Source organism: Euwallacea similis, chromosome 14 (genome assembly GCF_039881205.1).
Source record: "Euwallacea similis isolate ESF13 chromosome 14, ESF131.1, whole genome shotgun sequence".
NCBI classification, from domain to species: Eukaryota; Metazoa; Arthropoda; class Insecta; order Coleoptera; family Curculionidae; genus Euwallacea; species Euwallacea similis.
Window position 1 is genome coordinate 1,658,976 of NC_089622.1, and position 14,100 is coordinate 1,673,075.

Consider the following 14,100-nt stretch of genomic DNA (forward strand, 5'->3'; position numbering starts at 1 on the left):
CATCTTGCCCCGCACTAGGGTAAGAGGACGAAATTTTAATAAAATATATAATCACGTTTTTAATAATTTTTCCGAAAATATTTTCCATTAACATTGTTTTACCTCGAAGGCAATATATGGAAGTTTATTATCCATGCATTTTTACATCCATCAAGATCATGTCATTCTTTTTACATCACATTTCCCCTTGGCATCGTTAACTTGCCCCACCTGACCCTATTCAGTGTAACCTTTAAATAAACCTACGATTAACTATTATCACCTCTGATAAGTGTTTGCCTGCTATCGATGTCTCTGACTCTAACAAAACGTTGTGACGGTGCTTTCGTGGACGAATCTCATCGATTAGGCGAATAATACATCAATAATTGGTTGTTGATTTTAATAATAACCATAAACAAAATAATAATTGATCTTCGTAATGTGGCAAAGGACTTCCAAACAAATTGAGCGAAAGGTCAGAATTAAAGTTGCTAAATTAGTTGTATGAAACCACCTTGTGGACGATTAGTTTATTATGTATTGCAAGCGATGAGATACGAATGTTTCTATTTATAATCGATCAGGAATCGAAAAATTGTCCTACTGATTTGTCAGCTCATTATTTTGGACCATGTGCACTACTACGCAACAGGAATGGATTGTTTATTGAATTGTTGCTTTTGTGGTTTTCAGAAAAATAAGGAGCTGATGAACGACCTGGTCTCCAACTGCAAGTTAAAGAACGGTAAGTATTGCACTGTAAATTTCTCATAATGCTATACTTAACGAAACGCATAAAAAAGTATTAAATTTAGAAGAAAAAAAAATCACTTTTAAAATGAAATATCCAGAGTTTAGTCTAGCCAGCGAAAAAGCGAGATTTAAATAATTTCATTCAGCTGTTATTGTTGGATTCTCCCAGACATTAAAATATGTATGTATAAAGGGTACTTTTAGGATGGAAATAAAGTATAAAATCTGAAAGGTTTCCAGGATAAAAATACCATTTGCTCTGCCGAGCATCTTTGTGCAATTTTTCAGTTTATGCAATTTTTCCATGTTTTAATTAGAACATAAAGTGCCTCTAAGCTGAAGGTACTTCTAATTGAATTTTCAAAGCTTCTCCCTCAGATACAGTGTCCGAAATAGCACCTCAAAAAATGAATAAATTGAATATTTTTAGTGGGAATACTGCTTTTGAAATTGGGATTATGACTTTCGAATTCTATACATATATAAATTTCAGATCTTATCGGACCCTCAAACTTATATCGCAGGCTTAGTTTTAGATTAATCCTATTAATACCATATTCAGTTTTTATTTATTCCATCTAACTTTATCTTGATCATTAATGCTCCGATTGTTTTTAAATATGTTCTATATGTTTGGAGTGGACAGTCCTTAGAACCAGAAAAAATAAAAAGGGAGAAAAAAAAAATAAGAAACTAAAACAGCTTCTCCATAGTTATTATCTTTCTTTTTGCAAGAAACCTGCAATTGCATTCGGTAACACCCTTTTTCCGTACTATTTACTTTTTTCTCAAAAACTCCCACAATAAGACCGTCAGCATCGGCTCCACCAACTTTCAAGGCCTATTTTCTTCAAACGTCTGAAGTTCCGTCTTTATCGTCCCCACGCCAAGAACTTGATCAGATGGCACCAATGCTTCCTCCACAGTAGTTGGATCCTCCACGTTCTTTCACCAGCTTGTCTTCGACGTACTCGTCAAATTTCTTCGGTTTGGAGGTTGTGATAGATTCTTTTGTTTCACGCACCTCCACGTGAACGTTACATCAGGTAGGTTGCAGTATTTACTGCTTCTGCCCAAATTTTTCTTTCAAGCCTGGCCTCAAGCAATAGGCAACTAACTCTCTATTTCCAGCCTTTCTGCTGAGGTGTAAATGGTGTTAATGTTGGAATTATTATATCTGTCTTCTTTAAAACCTTCAGTTTACGTTCAGTCTGGATCTCTGCCTAACTTTTGCAATCCCCGGAGCAAACAAAGGTCACATGTTTCGAGTTTCAAAAAATGTCATCTTTGTGAAATCGTCGCAAAAAGTTACATTCAGTGTGCGAATTTCAATTTTGAACATCCCACACAGCACTGGCTCACAGTGCTAACCCAATGAAGAGGAAAATTGCACCTAAAGCGGCTTCACTGTCGACCTAATTAAATCTCCAGCGGCGATCCATAATGAGCAATTAGAATTTCTATTAAAACTAGGTGGGTACGTACTATTAGATTCATTAATCCGTTAATCAATGGAAATTCCCGTCTCTGAGGAAATATATTGCAGTACTATGCAACTGATTGCAGGGGATCACTGAGCAGATGTTTGTTTAAAACAGCAATTTTTTATTGTTGTTCCGTGCTACAATGTTTATCTCTGATTTTCCGAATTTAGCGACCCTAGACACCTATATATTATTTCCTCTGAAATCGCCCTGAGTTAAGTTATTGCCCTATGCGTTCCCAGGTGACCTACCAGACAACAAAAACAATAAAATATGCTTATCCGACTTTAGGACCACGTACGCGCATTTAACCGATGTTTGGTTTCCTGTTAAATCCTTCCTGTGCACGAAAAAAGGGCGGCAGCGCTAAAAAGGGACGCCCCAGGAGCAATAGATTCAATGCGACAAATTAAATCGCCGAAATTAATTCTGATTCAAGCCTCGGCCACCGGGCGCGGGCAAGACGACCCTGGAGAGCGATTTATGGACCTTAATTCGGTTTTTTCGTTTGCTCTTAGTGGATTTGCGGCGCACATCCTGTGAGAATAGATTGAATTTACTGCAAGAGCCGCAGATAGTAATTAGCTGATTCAACAGGAACAAGCGAGAATAAGCCTTGTAAGAGGCAACTGGCAGGAATAGCCAGAAACATTACCTATGCCACCACAAAGCTTTCATGATATCAGGTATTATGGAACTTGCACGACCGATATCTTAGAATTGGCTGGTTCTATATTTGCAATCAGAAGACACAAATGAGCATCGTCAATTATCTATGGAGTATTAATTAGGTATACAGGGCGTCCGATTTTGAAGCTCAATCATGGGCATTGCGGTAAATTTTACCAATCTCGAATTTTCCGGATCTGCCGGTCAACCTAATCCTTCAGGTTACACCTAATTCATCAAAACAATATAGTTCATGGCTACAACATAAATATATTTCCGAATGTCGGATATAATTAAAGACTTTCCGTGTTCGTTTTCCATTATCACTCTTTCCATGTTTCATAGCAATTCAGGCTTCATTACCGGCGTTAATTTTCCACAAAAGGCATGGATCGACATGCAATTCCATTGAAGGCGGGAACAGCAAACATTTTTCAATTTTTGTTGTGTATATCTGTGTGAGAACGTGATAGTATTTGTAATTGCTATTGTACTCATAACGTTCCGCACAGTAAATCTGAAACATATTTTATACGCGATTCTCCTTACAGTTTCCGTTCTTCGCATGTTAATCAACTTAATATTTCATAATTTCAACTTTTTTCCAGGTTTTGGAACAGCTGTATCTGGAAAAAGCATGAACCAATCCGCCTCCCCTCCACCAAGAAGGTCACTATCTCCCGACCAACCGAATCCAGCGGAACCCATAACCGACCAACCAAGTCAGGTTATGGGTCGCATCGGATGGGCATTGAGAACTTTGCTTCTCTGTAAGTTTGCCTCTCCTGTATATACCCTCTCAAATTTGGCTTCACCCTCCTTGGGTGAAAAGGAAATAAACACTTAGGGAAACGATCGCTTTCCCTATACGGCTTTAAAGTCAAATTCGTTTACCTACGTTAACCCAAAACAGCTACACAATGAGAATCGTTTTTCGCAAAGGCAAAAGGACCTTGGTCTTTAAGTGCCGATTCTGAAAAAGTCTTCACAAATTTTTAGTTTCTTAAAAGTCTCAACTTTAGTGTATTATTATATTGACTCTTCCGACAAGCGCTGCACGAAAATATCCAGATTCAGCATATTTCGAGATTACATGTTGTTTATGCCGAACAAACCCTCGGGAGCGGGGCTCATGCCCTAAATGCGTTTTCGCTTTTAAAACAGAATTGTAAATTGGGCTTAAAGCAGACCTAAATATTTATGCCTCGAAACAAATTAGTTTGATGGCTGTGTCCGGAATTTCGATTAAATTTACGACGAAATTTATTTCAAGTATTTGAGGATTCCCTCATTTCTCTTGTGTTTTTTGCAGCCCAAAATACATGCCTGAAAGACAGGAAGGTATCGGGAAGGTTGGTGAGAAGATGCGCCCCAGGTACGGAATTAGTGGATTGGCTTTTGGACCTATCTCCCAGCATTCATTCCAGGGCCCAGGCGGCCGGCATGTGGCAAGCATTGTTAGAGGAAGGAGTCATATCTCACGGTAAGTTTTTCAATAATTAAACCGAGATTTTCAGAAATAATTTACTACTGAAGACGCTGCATTAAGTTCTTTCATCTAAAATGCATTATGCCGTAATGAACTGCGGCCCATAATGCCGCTCTCCAACGTAATGCACTGTCTTACCAGCTCTTAAGGTATTAAATATTTAATATGCCCATATAAGATTGACTGCTCTGCCTGAAATTACTGCCTCATATATTGTCAGCGAAAAGGAAATTAAGGGGATGATAGACGTTTGGAGTGAAGGTATTGTAAGAAATTCGTCTTTTTGTTCGTTTTATTATTATAAAGCAGGGAGGGTTTCATCGCGCTGAGGTTTAAATAATCATTTTCTCTTAGAGGGAAATGTTTTAGACATTTAGTAATAATAATGGATTTAACACGTCATGTTACGTAAAATAGCATTCCACACATGGGAAATATGACTCATGTAGACATAGATCTAATAATACATATATTATTTAAGCTTTTCTTACGGAAAAATTGGAGTAAAAATCTCAAGAAAAGAAGCACATTTTTCAAGAGCGACAGTATGAAAACCCTTAACTGACTTGGGGTCAGATTAGATCAAGGTTCTTTGAACCGGGCTTTTGTAGCGCATCATTTGCTATGCTTCAGTTTCTCAAAAAGTAATTTATAAATGTCTTAAATTCAGTTCAGGTAGTTTAACAGACCCAAGCAATGAAGCAGTGGCATACAGTATCTACATTAAGTGTGAAATAAATTCGTTAATTCCCAAGTTACATTTATTTTTACTTGCGAATTTGTTTAAATAAAAGTCAAATGTACAGAAAATGGATTGCCCAGTATTTTTTAATAAAATTTTGATTTTTCTTAAAACACCGTCCAAAATTTCTAATTGAATAACCTGATCCATGTGCAAAAAAACTGAATTTCAAATTTTTTACCTAAAGACGGACTCGCAACTCTGATAGTTTCCGAGATGCTTTCGCTAAACATTAAAAGTTTACCCCTGTTATTTATGTTATTAAAAGTTACCCCCTTACACCCTGTTTGTTTACCAATGAAGATATATTTGAGGATTTAGTTGACACTACAAAGACTATTTAGCAGGGTTTCTATACTAGTTTTTTTACTTAATTTGCATACCTTGGAGCTAAATATTAACATTTTAAATCCAGTGGGGGGTCAGATCATTAAATCTGAACAGGAGATATTACAAAATTAGAGTGCACTCCTCAAATGCATATATATCTTGGCCTTGCCGGTCACAGAATAAGAAATGTGACTATTTTCCTTGCATACTTGACCCGGTGCACTTCTCTATCGGGGAATAACTTAACCATCTGCGATAACATTCCATTTTTCCAGAATAATGCTATGAAACTGAATATCTCCTTTTCTTTTATCGCTTTTAAGTCGTTTATCGAGACTCACTTTCGTATTTACGGTGTTATTTTGCTTCAAAATTATTAAAATTGTCACGTTCTAAACAAAGAAATTCTCTGCCGCAATATGTTTGTGAAAAATTCGGCCGACATAATTTTCATTCCTTCTTTCTCTGAGTTAATGTCATAAAAACGTGACTGGAGTCTTAATAATCTATTCACAGCTGCATTTAAATAATATTTGTTTACAAATTACACAACAAAAACTAACTGACAAATACAATGTTATTATCATCATCAATCAGGTGAACTGAAACGATAACAAACTCACCTGGAACTTACAATAACTCAATTACTCCTATATTTGAACACTTTCGCCCACTAGACTTGAAATATCGAAAATTGCCGCAAAAAAACTCATAAAAGCCATTGTTGACCTTTCCAGATTTCTGGACCGCATGGAAGATAATTGAAATGCCCTAAAAAATTCACTTCAGATGTTTTGTTGAAACTCTCTTAAAAGACCTGATAATAAACACGTGAGGCGATTTAAATAATACGATTATTAGCAATTGAGATTTGAATAGAGCTGCGCCTTGAGAATTTTCCTTACAATATTCCGAAATGAATGTGATTACGGAGTCAGCCGTCAAATCGGATAATACCCATTCGGCACTGACTGTATTATGGCATTGGAGAAATCCTCCTTTCCGTGTCAAGAGGTCTCCAAATAAAATGCAGGGAATTACCGAACTGACGGAGAGGAAAAACCCGTTTCCGATCTGAAGATGTCTTATGGTATAATCGAACTGGAATTTTGTGGAAGCGGGAAATCGGTCCATAATTACGTTTTTGAGACTCCCTACTTCGTAGTTCCTTCTACCTTTCGAATAAAGTCCAAAAGAAAATTTAGCTCATAACTCGACAGAATATGATGGTTCACTTTTCATTAAATCAAGCACCGCTTTTATTTTCTTATCTGTCTTATTTTCGTACGTATTAATCATGGGATTTTTTGATTTATTGGGCCATTATTCAGAAAATGGGCTTTCGCCTGACAGTCGTAAAATTATTTTAACATTACATTCGTATTTGTCATTGAATGAAAATGCATGAAAATATTTGCCCTGAATAGCAACGAAAGGAACATCGGGTTTGATAATGAAAAATGGGGAATATATGGCTAGAGTATCTGCAAAACGGACATAAAATTTAATATTCGAGCATACATTTTTATCAAACAAACATTTTCTCTCTATAGAACTTGAGATTACACGGTATTTTAAATAACGAGCCAAATAATCGAATTTCGTGGAATTTAGTAAAACGATTTTCGACGTGCTTTTGGAAAACCATAGTTTCTCCTTATAATCTAATAAGCCCTGTAAAATGTCTCAAAATACAACATTTTTTAGTGAGCAAGGAGCAACCATTCAAAGACAAGTGCTTCCTCTATCGTTTCTGGCAAGACGAAGAAGGCTCTACAGTACTACCTCCGGCCGAAGACGTGGCAACTGCTGAGGACCAATTAATGGAGAATCTAGGGACTTTGGTAAACAGGGGACCTGACGCTTATTTGAGAATGATTTTAAGAAAACAGTAAGTATTTTTACTAATTAGGGACCGGTGCTTCACCACTAATTAACTAAACTAACTATTGCTTTGCTGGTATGTATTTGGTTTTAAAATATCACATTTCTCTCTTACATTGTTTCCGAATAACAAACGATCTCAAGTGATAAATCGTAGCTGATCCCAGAAGCTCGAAAGACATGAATTATTCACGCTTAGCGAGGGCGTAAATAGGGCTTATCCACTTCCTTACCTTTCACGTATTTCCTCCTATAAAAGTGCATTTTTTAATTTATTAGACAGAGCTTTTTTGCATTCGTATAGCAGGCAGTGAATATTGAAACATTCTATACCTTAGACAGACACTATCAATAAATTACATCCCTTTGCCTTTGCAGAAGTCACGAACGCACCCTAGATGACTTGGAAATAATTTACGAAGAGCTGCTGCATATACGGGCGTTATCCCACCTGTCCAATTCGGTGAAAAGAGAAATAGCGAGTGTCATAGTTTTCGAGGCACATCCGAAAGCTGGAACTGTGTGTAAGATATTTTTCAAATACCCGCTAACTATAATTTATTTTGGCTCCCTACGCCTGGGGCGATATTCTGGAAATTGCCCATTTGCTGATCCGATGTGCCAGGCCAAGAAATAGTTTAATGCCAGACAGGGTGTTATTTAAGTACGTGGCCAAAGACCAAGGGGCGATTCTTTGAGTGATTCTAAAACGAAAAGTTTGTACAAACATAGCTCCGTTAATACTTCGTTTTTGAAATACAGGGTGTTAAACTTTGTTAAACAAATCGTTTTTCCGTAAAAATTTTAATAAACATTTACAGCAATTATTGTAAGTTTCGTGTTGATTATTGTTAAATGTTTTTTCACTCAAAACAATTGCGTACCATTTGTTTAAGTGTAGTTTTAATAGTGTTTTTCTTGTTTGATTTTTCTTAAATTTACGGCGTTATCCCTGTGCACACCACTAACAAAAAGAGACAATTTCTAGCTTAAAAGATTCCTTTGTACTACATTAAAAGCTCTCAACAAATTTTAATGTCATATTAGTTTGCGTGTTTTTGTCATTTAGAAGTTTCTTTTTAATTTGTAACGATTAAAAAAAGTGTCACTCTCTGCATCTCGAACACGAAGCATTACCAGACCTCTGTTTATATAAATTTTCGTTTTAGAATCACTCAAAGAATCATCCTTTGAAGTTTGGCCACGTACTTAAATAACACCCTATATCTACCTTTTATTACCGTAATAATTCCTTTGCGAGAAAAGTTTGGGTCTGTTTACTTCCATGAGCAGATTATGGTTAGTTCAATATCAAGTTTCAATTCAGAATTTCAAATCGCTCTTGCCCAGAATATTTAGGACTAGTTTAACCCTAATTTATTTTCCCGTGCTCGAGCTGTGGCGAGCGGATTTGGTGTTTCTTACTTATTCGGGTATCCAGCGAACTATAACGTGATAATAATTATTTGGGAAACCTCGACCGACCCATCCAGGTTGTCTTCACTTTCCCGATTAATGAGGTGTTAACAACTTTCATGGATATTCTCTGTCTTTCATCCCATGCTTGGATAATGATAATAAAGCTTAAATAACGATGAAAAAACTTTTTCTCGATATAGACGGTATTATCTTATAATTTGGAGTTTCTTAATCGCGTTTCAAAGCTGATTATTTTCTTACTGATAAATTTCCATTCTTTAATGTAATTCACAATAGATTTTGTATAACTTTTGTACATCCCCAATCTCTAATGTGCACCAAAGAGAAACCTTTCATCAATAGAGGCCTCATAATGATTTAGTGTTTTGCAGATTGAACATTTTTCTTTCGTATCTCAATGACTTTTTTAGATTCTTCACACTTCATATTGTTCTGTACAGTGTGTTCCTAATTGGTCTTCTATATATTGAAATATTGGAAACTATAGGCGCTACTGCATCAGTTAAATGGTGAAAATCCTAAACAATTGCATTACATTAAACATTTAGAAGCTCTGTCAATGTTTGCCGTCTTTTCCAAAGTTTCACAAAAATTTAAACGACTAGAAGCTTTATTTTCGTCATTACGTTATCTACATTGTCTAGAATTTTCCCCATTTAAAAGGTTTAAAAGCACCAATAATTTCCGAGATTCCAATACAAGGAACACAAGGAAGACCAATACAAAGAAGAGTTTCTGGATGAATTTATTAACGTTTCAGAACAAAATCTGATAATTTTAGTGACAGGTTTTGGAAACGGAACGATAACAAGGGTGTTCGTCCGAATTTTTAATAGAGGGTAAATATTACTCCCCTATTGTGTGTGTAAGGCGTTTAGTGCCCCCCCCCCCTCAAAAAAACCTAGAAGAATTTCCCGAAGATATATACTTTATTCTATTGCAGTATTTCATCAAGGAGATGAAGGCAGGTCCTGGTATATCATAGTTAGAGGGTCTGTAGATGTCGTAATTCATGGCAAAGGGACAGTAAATACTCTACACGAAGGCGACGACTTCGGTAAGCTCGCCTTGATAAACGACGCCCCGAGGTGAGCACTTTACGTTAATTTATTAAGATTTACTGAGTATTATTGGTTTTTGCCTCAGACATAAATCAATGTAATGAGATATTTAATGGCGAATTATCAATACATTTAATATCCTGAAATTTGATTTTTTCATTTGCTTTCCAGAGCAGCAACGATAGTTCTCAGAGAAAACAACTGCCATTTTCTTCGCCTGGACAAGGAAAATTTCAACAGGATCCTGCGAGATGTCGAAGCGAACACCGTCCGGTTAAAAGAGCATGGAAAGGACGTCCTTATTCTGGAAAAAATCACCACGAGCGGCAAACAGGTCTTCTCCTCGCATTTTAAGTAAGTCGGATCGTTTCCAGAAAATTTCCTCCGAAAAAGCTTGATGCTCTCAAGGCTCCTTTTATGTCTGATATAGATCGATTGTTCGCTTGACTAAAACGATTGTGACAGACAAAATTTAATTCTACCTTTAGGGGGAAAACCCTGGAATAAATAAGCACTAATTGAGAAACTTATTAAAAAGATAGATGTCCAAAACAAAGAATATTTGAGGAAAAATTAAAAAATGTCTCGTTTTTCCGTAAGAATATTTTTAGACTTCTATAACTGTTTTGTAGTTTAGAGAGTGATCCTAAGTATTGATCAAAGAATTGATTGCTCAGATGATTGATCATGAAGGTAAGCATTCACTAGAGCGTCAGTTCAATTATGAAACAAATAGACCATAAGAAACATCATTTCGAGATTACTTGAGGGGCACATTGCCGTTTCCGGGCAGTTGGAGAACCTTAAAGCTCCCATCGATCACGCTTGTATCTTTTCCACAACAAAAGTGGGTGTACTTATATTTAGTAAAAATAGATTCCAATATACCGAAAATCTTCGAAACGTTCCCTGATTTTTAAGTAACGCTAATGCATTCTCATTTCATCGGAATGAAATGGAAACAGGTTGTAAAACTTGAATGGGAATTTTTGATGAAAAAACTTCGCCAAAGGTGAATTTAATCACAGTTGATTTTACTGATATTACCCTCCATGAACTTCCCTCGCGCAAGAAAAAGGAGAGGAAACTAAGCCCTCCAAGGCCGTTACAAAATAACCAGCCGGTTTATAGTCCGATAATTCATTACAGATTAATTCATTACAAACAGAACTTCCTTTGCTCCTCGATCGAATGGGAAAAGGGTAAAACCGGAAATATTGCTTTATTATCCTTCGTTTTCCGTTCAGAGTGCTCGCGTTTTTGGGGCCCCTAAATAAAACCGTTGTACCTTGTTGTGGGGAAATCTCCCGGACAAAGGGAAAGAAACTGTTAAAAAAATATTAATTACATCGGGTTTGAGTCCCAAAAAATGTAGAATGAAGTCAGTTAAATTACCCTGTGGGTGATAAATGTCTTTTTTTAATTGAGTAATTTGTTTTGCTAACTGTTAAAATTCGTTTTATTTTACAAAAAAGCCAAAATAAATTTTGACGGATTGAATTGGAATCTATCCTCATTTAACTTAATCTCTTCAATGCTGAAGAAACAATTTAGAAACTTTCCACTTCCACAACCCCCTAGAGAAACACCCTAAACGCAATCAGCACTTAAATAAGTAATCATCCGCCATCTATCTTGCAGTTTAACGGGATTTTCTCCTTCTAATGTTCGAGGTAAGACGCTTCAAATGATTCAGCAAAGTGCCTTTCGGTTTCGAAATTTATCGGACTTAACTCCTGGGCATCGATGATTAATAGCACAAAGGCGTCAGATAACGAACTAAGCAGGCAATAAAGGCACGAGCTGGTACCTAAATCCAAGTATGAACAAAAATTCTTATTTAAATTGCTTTATAATTAAATTTTAGCTCTCTGGAAATGACGTCCTGGAAAGTAATTGTTCACGAATTACCCCGCCTTTAACGAGAGGAAGTAATTACAAGTGCGTTGTTTTACTTCAGCAGAGAAAAACTTGCACTTTGCTCTACCGACAACTAATAACCCCGTGTATTTGTCTATGTCTCGACAGATGAAAATTCCCTACGGGCCTAGTGGCCCCGATATTTCAAACTCCAGAGAAATGGAAGTTTACACCAATAAAACGTCTGAAAATTTGTCGAGACAGGCGAAAGAAAAGAGTTGCAACCTGTAAGTTCAGTTTCGCATTTAACATCGATTTCATGTTGGGAAAAGTTATATTCACGAGATTTGTTGCCCGTAGAGACGAAAATGACTGAAACTACTGGAAGTTTACTTATTAGGTCTTTCAGGAAATTGCAGCATCATTAAAATGCAATATCATGAAAATCGAAAGGGACAAGGTGGTTTTTAGATGCGGGAAGAGTGATTCGGCAGAATATTACCATGCTCCCACGTACTTCCAGGCCATTTACCTCAAAATTCCTCACCCGACTTTCCTTAATAATTCATATCTATGATTTTTCTCGTCGAACTAAATTTTAATCATCAAACCTCATTTAATTCAGATTGTAGGTTGCCCGATGATAATATGAGATGAAACTTGCAATTATCGGTGCCTTTTAAGGGTTTTTGCTTTTTGTTCCGTGTCCGCATTTTATTACTTCTCATTATTTGAGCACCATACATTTTTATTAGGGAAAATAGGCATTTTATCCTAATTTCACCTCCATTTCCAGATATACTGTGATGGCGGGTACCCCGCAAAAAATGCTAGAACACCTACTCGAAACGAGACTAGATGGAAGAGGGTCGATGGGCGGAGGAGATAATTTCATTATAGCAACCGCCCAAGACCCATTTCTGGATGATTTCCTGTTGACGCACATAGTCTTCCTGCCCACCCACCAGCTGGTCGAGGAACTTGACAAATAATATCCTTTTCATTTATTTCGTATACTAAAATGAGTTCACAAATATACATATAATAATAAAGCAAATTTTCCTTAATTTTACATACTTATAGCATAGACTTCTCCAATCAGGATAAGGAGTTTGTGTTGGCGTGCAAAAGGAGGGTGATACAGTTCGTGTACAGGTAACAAAGAAAAAGTAGAAGTCTCCAATGATCGATTCATCTAAAAATATATACTAAAAATGACAGCAAATAATGTCTACTGCAATTCTCTTCAAGCTTATTCCTCGGAGAAAAATTTGTAGTATTTTCTGCCTTTTTCCCAATTTACCAATTCCAACTAAACGATATTGCCATTGGGAAGAATATCCTCTATCCCCTATTTCATTAACAGCCCCTGGAACTACATATTTATGCGTTGTGTGCGGGTTTCCAACATAATCACATATCCAGCATTGTATTTTAATGTAAAATTATATAAGTTCAGGTTTATAACAGCTGCTAGCATGTACAGAGTGGCTCACGTAACTAAGTCTCTGGATTTCTCTGCTGATAGGCTAACCACTTTGCATATGGAGGAAAAAATATAGAAAAGCCTTATATAGCTTCAGAGACATGTCCCTATTCAACTTTATGTGATTTTGGGAATAAGGTCGCGGACATATTGTCCTAAGGCTGTTCTAAGGCTTGAATTTATGACTGAATTCTTTAAACTTCTATAATTGTACCATAGAGCGAGAAATGTTTATTCATTATTGCTTCATTTGATGCGTTAAAATACATTCTTAAAACATGGACCGTTAACGCCGTGTTGCCGTAAGTTGACTTTCTCAAATTAACAACAGAAACAACGCTTCGCATGACTAACGATGACAAATATGTTTTATTTTAACCCCGTAAATTATAAAGGCGCATCCCCGCTAGTTCTAAAAGCTCATAAACTCCAACATTAGCATAGGAAAAGCAACCCGGCGACGCAAGTTTTCATTATTTTTAAAACCTGATTTACAATTTAAATCCTATGCAAATGCACTGTGTGCAATAGATTTTAAATTGCGTTTTTCCATATCCTCTTTGACTAGATTTATTCTATTTTTCAGGTGGGTGACAACCATTCGACACCCGGTCTTCGAGGACGACTTAGCCGTTGATTTTCTGGAAGATCTGGCACAAAGCCTAGAAAACGACATAATGCAATTCAATTCTCTTCAAGAGGAGGCCAGTTTAATGCACCACGTAATGTCCCAGCTCAGAAGGTAAATATTTCATCCAAACTGATATCAATCTGAAATTAGTTTCAATGCTCCGTAACAACTATGATTAATTAGAAGCAGAACAATGTAGCTACATTAAACACATAGTCCCACGGCCAATAACAACAATACAATAATAGTGTCTACTCCAATGTTGAAATTAGCACATTGATGGGATATT

At 36.5% G+C, this 14,100-nt stretch overlaps 1 protein-coding gene across 5 annotated transcripts in view; it reads left to right on the forward strand.

The window, feature by feature from the left end:
* Epac (Exchange protein directly activated by cAMP) overlaps positions 1–14,100 on the forward strand; it is a 72,625-nt gene that overhangs the window by 47,861 nt on the left and 10,664 nt on the right. For 2 of the 5 annotated variants that reach the window (XM_066397136.1, XM_066397137.1), the window contains 10 exons: positions 676–727; positions 3,497–3,658; positions 4,201–4,371; positions 7,157–7,340; positions 7,712–7,857; positions 9,717–9,861; positions 10,006–10,188; positions 12,491–12,685; positions 12,772–12,849; positions 13,767–13,922. In XM_066397136.1, coding sequence (XP_066253233.1) covers positions 676–727; positions 3,497–3,658; positions 4,201–4,371; positions 7,157–7,340; positions 7,712–7,857; positions 9,717–9,861; positions 10,006–10,188; positions 12,491–12,685; positions 12,772–12,849; positions 13,767–13,922 — 1,472 coding nt within the window. Of the gene's footprint in view, positions 1–308; positions 458–675; positions 728–3,496; positions 3,659–4,200; positions 4,372–7,156; positions 7,341–7,711; positions 7,858–9,716; positions 9,862–10,005; positions 10,189–12,490; positions 12,686–12,771; positions 12,850–13,766; positions 13,923–14,100 lie in introns of those variants that run through there. The other 3 variants (XM_066397138.1, XM_066397139.1, XM_066397140.1) reach the window with 2 other exon arrangements.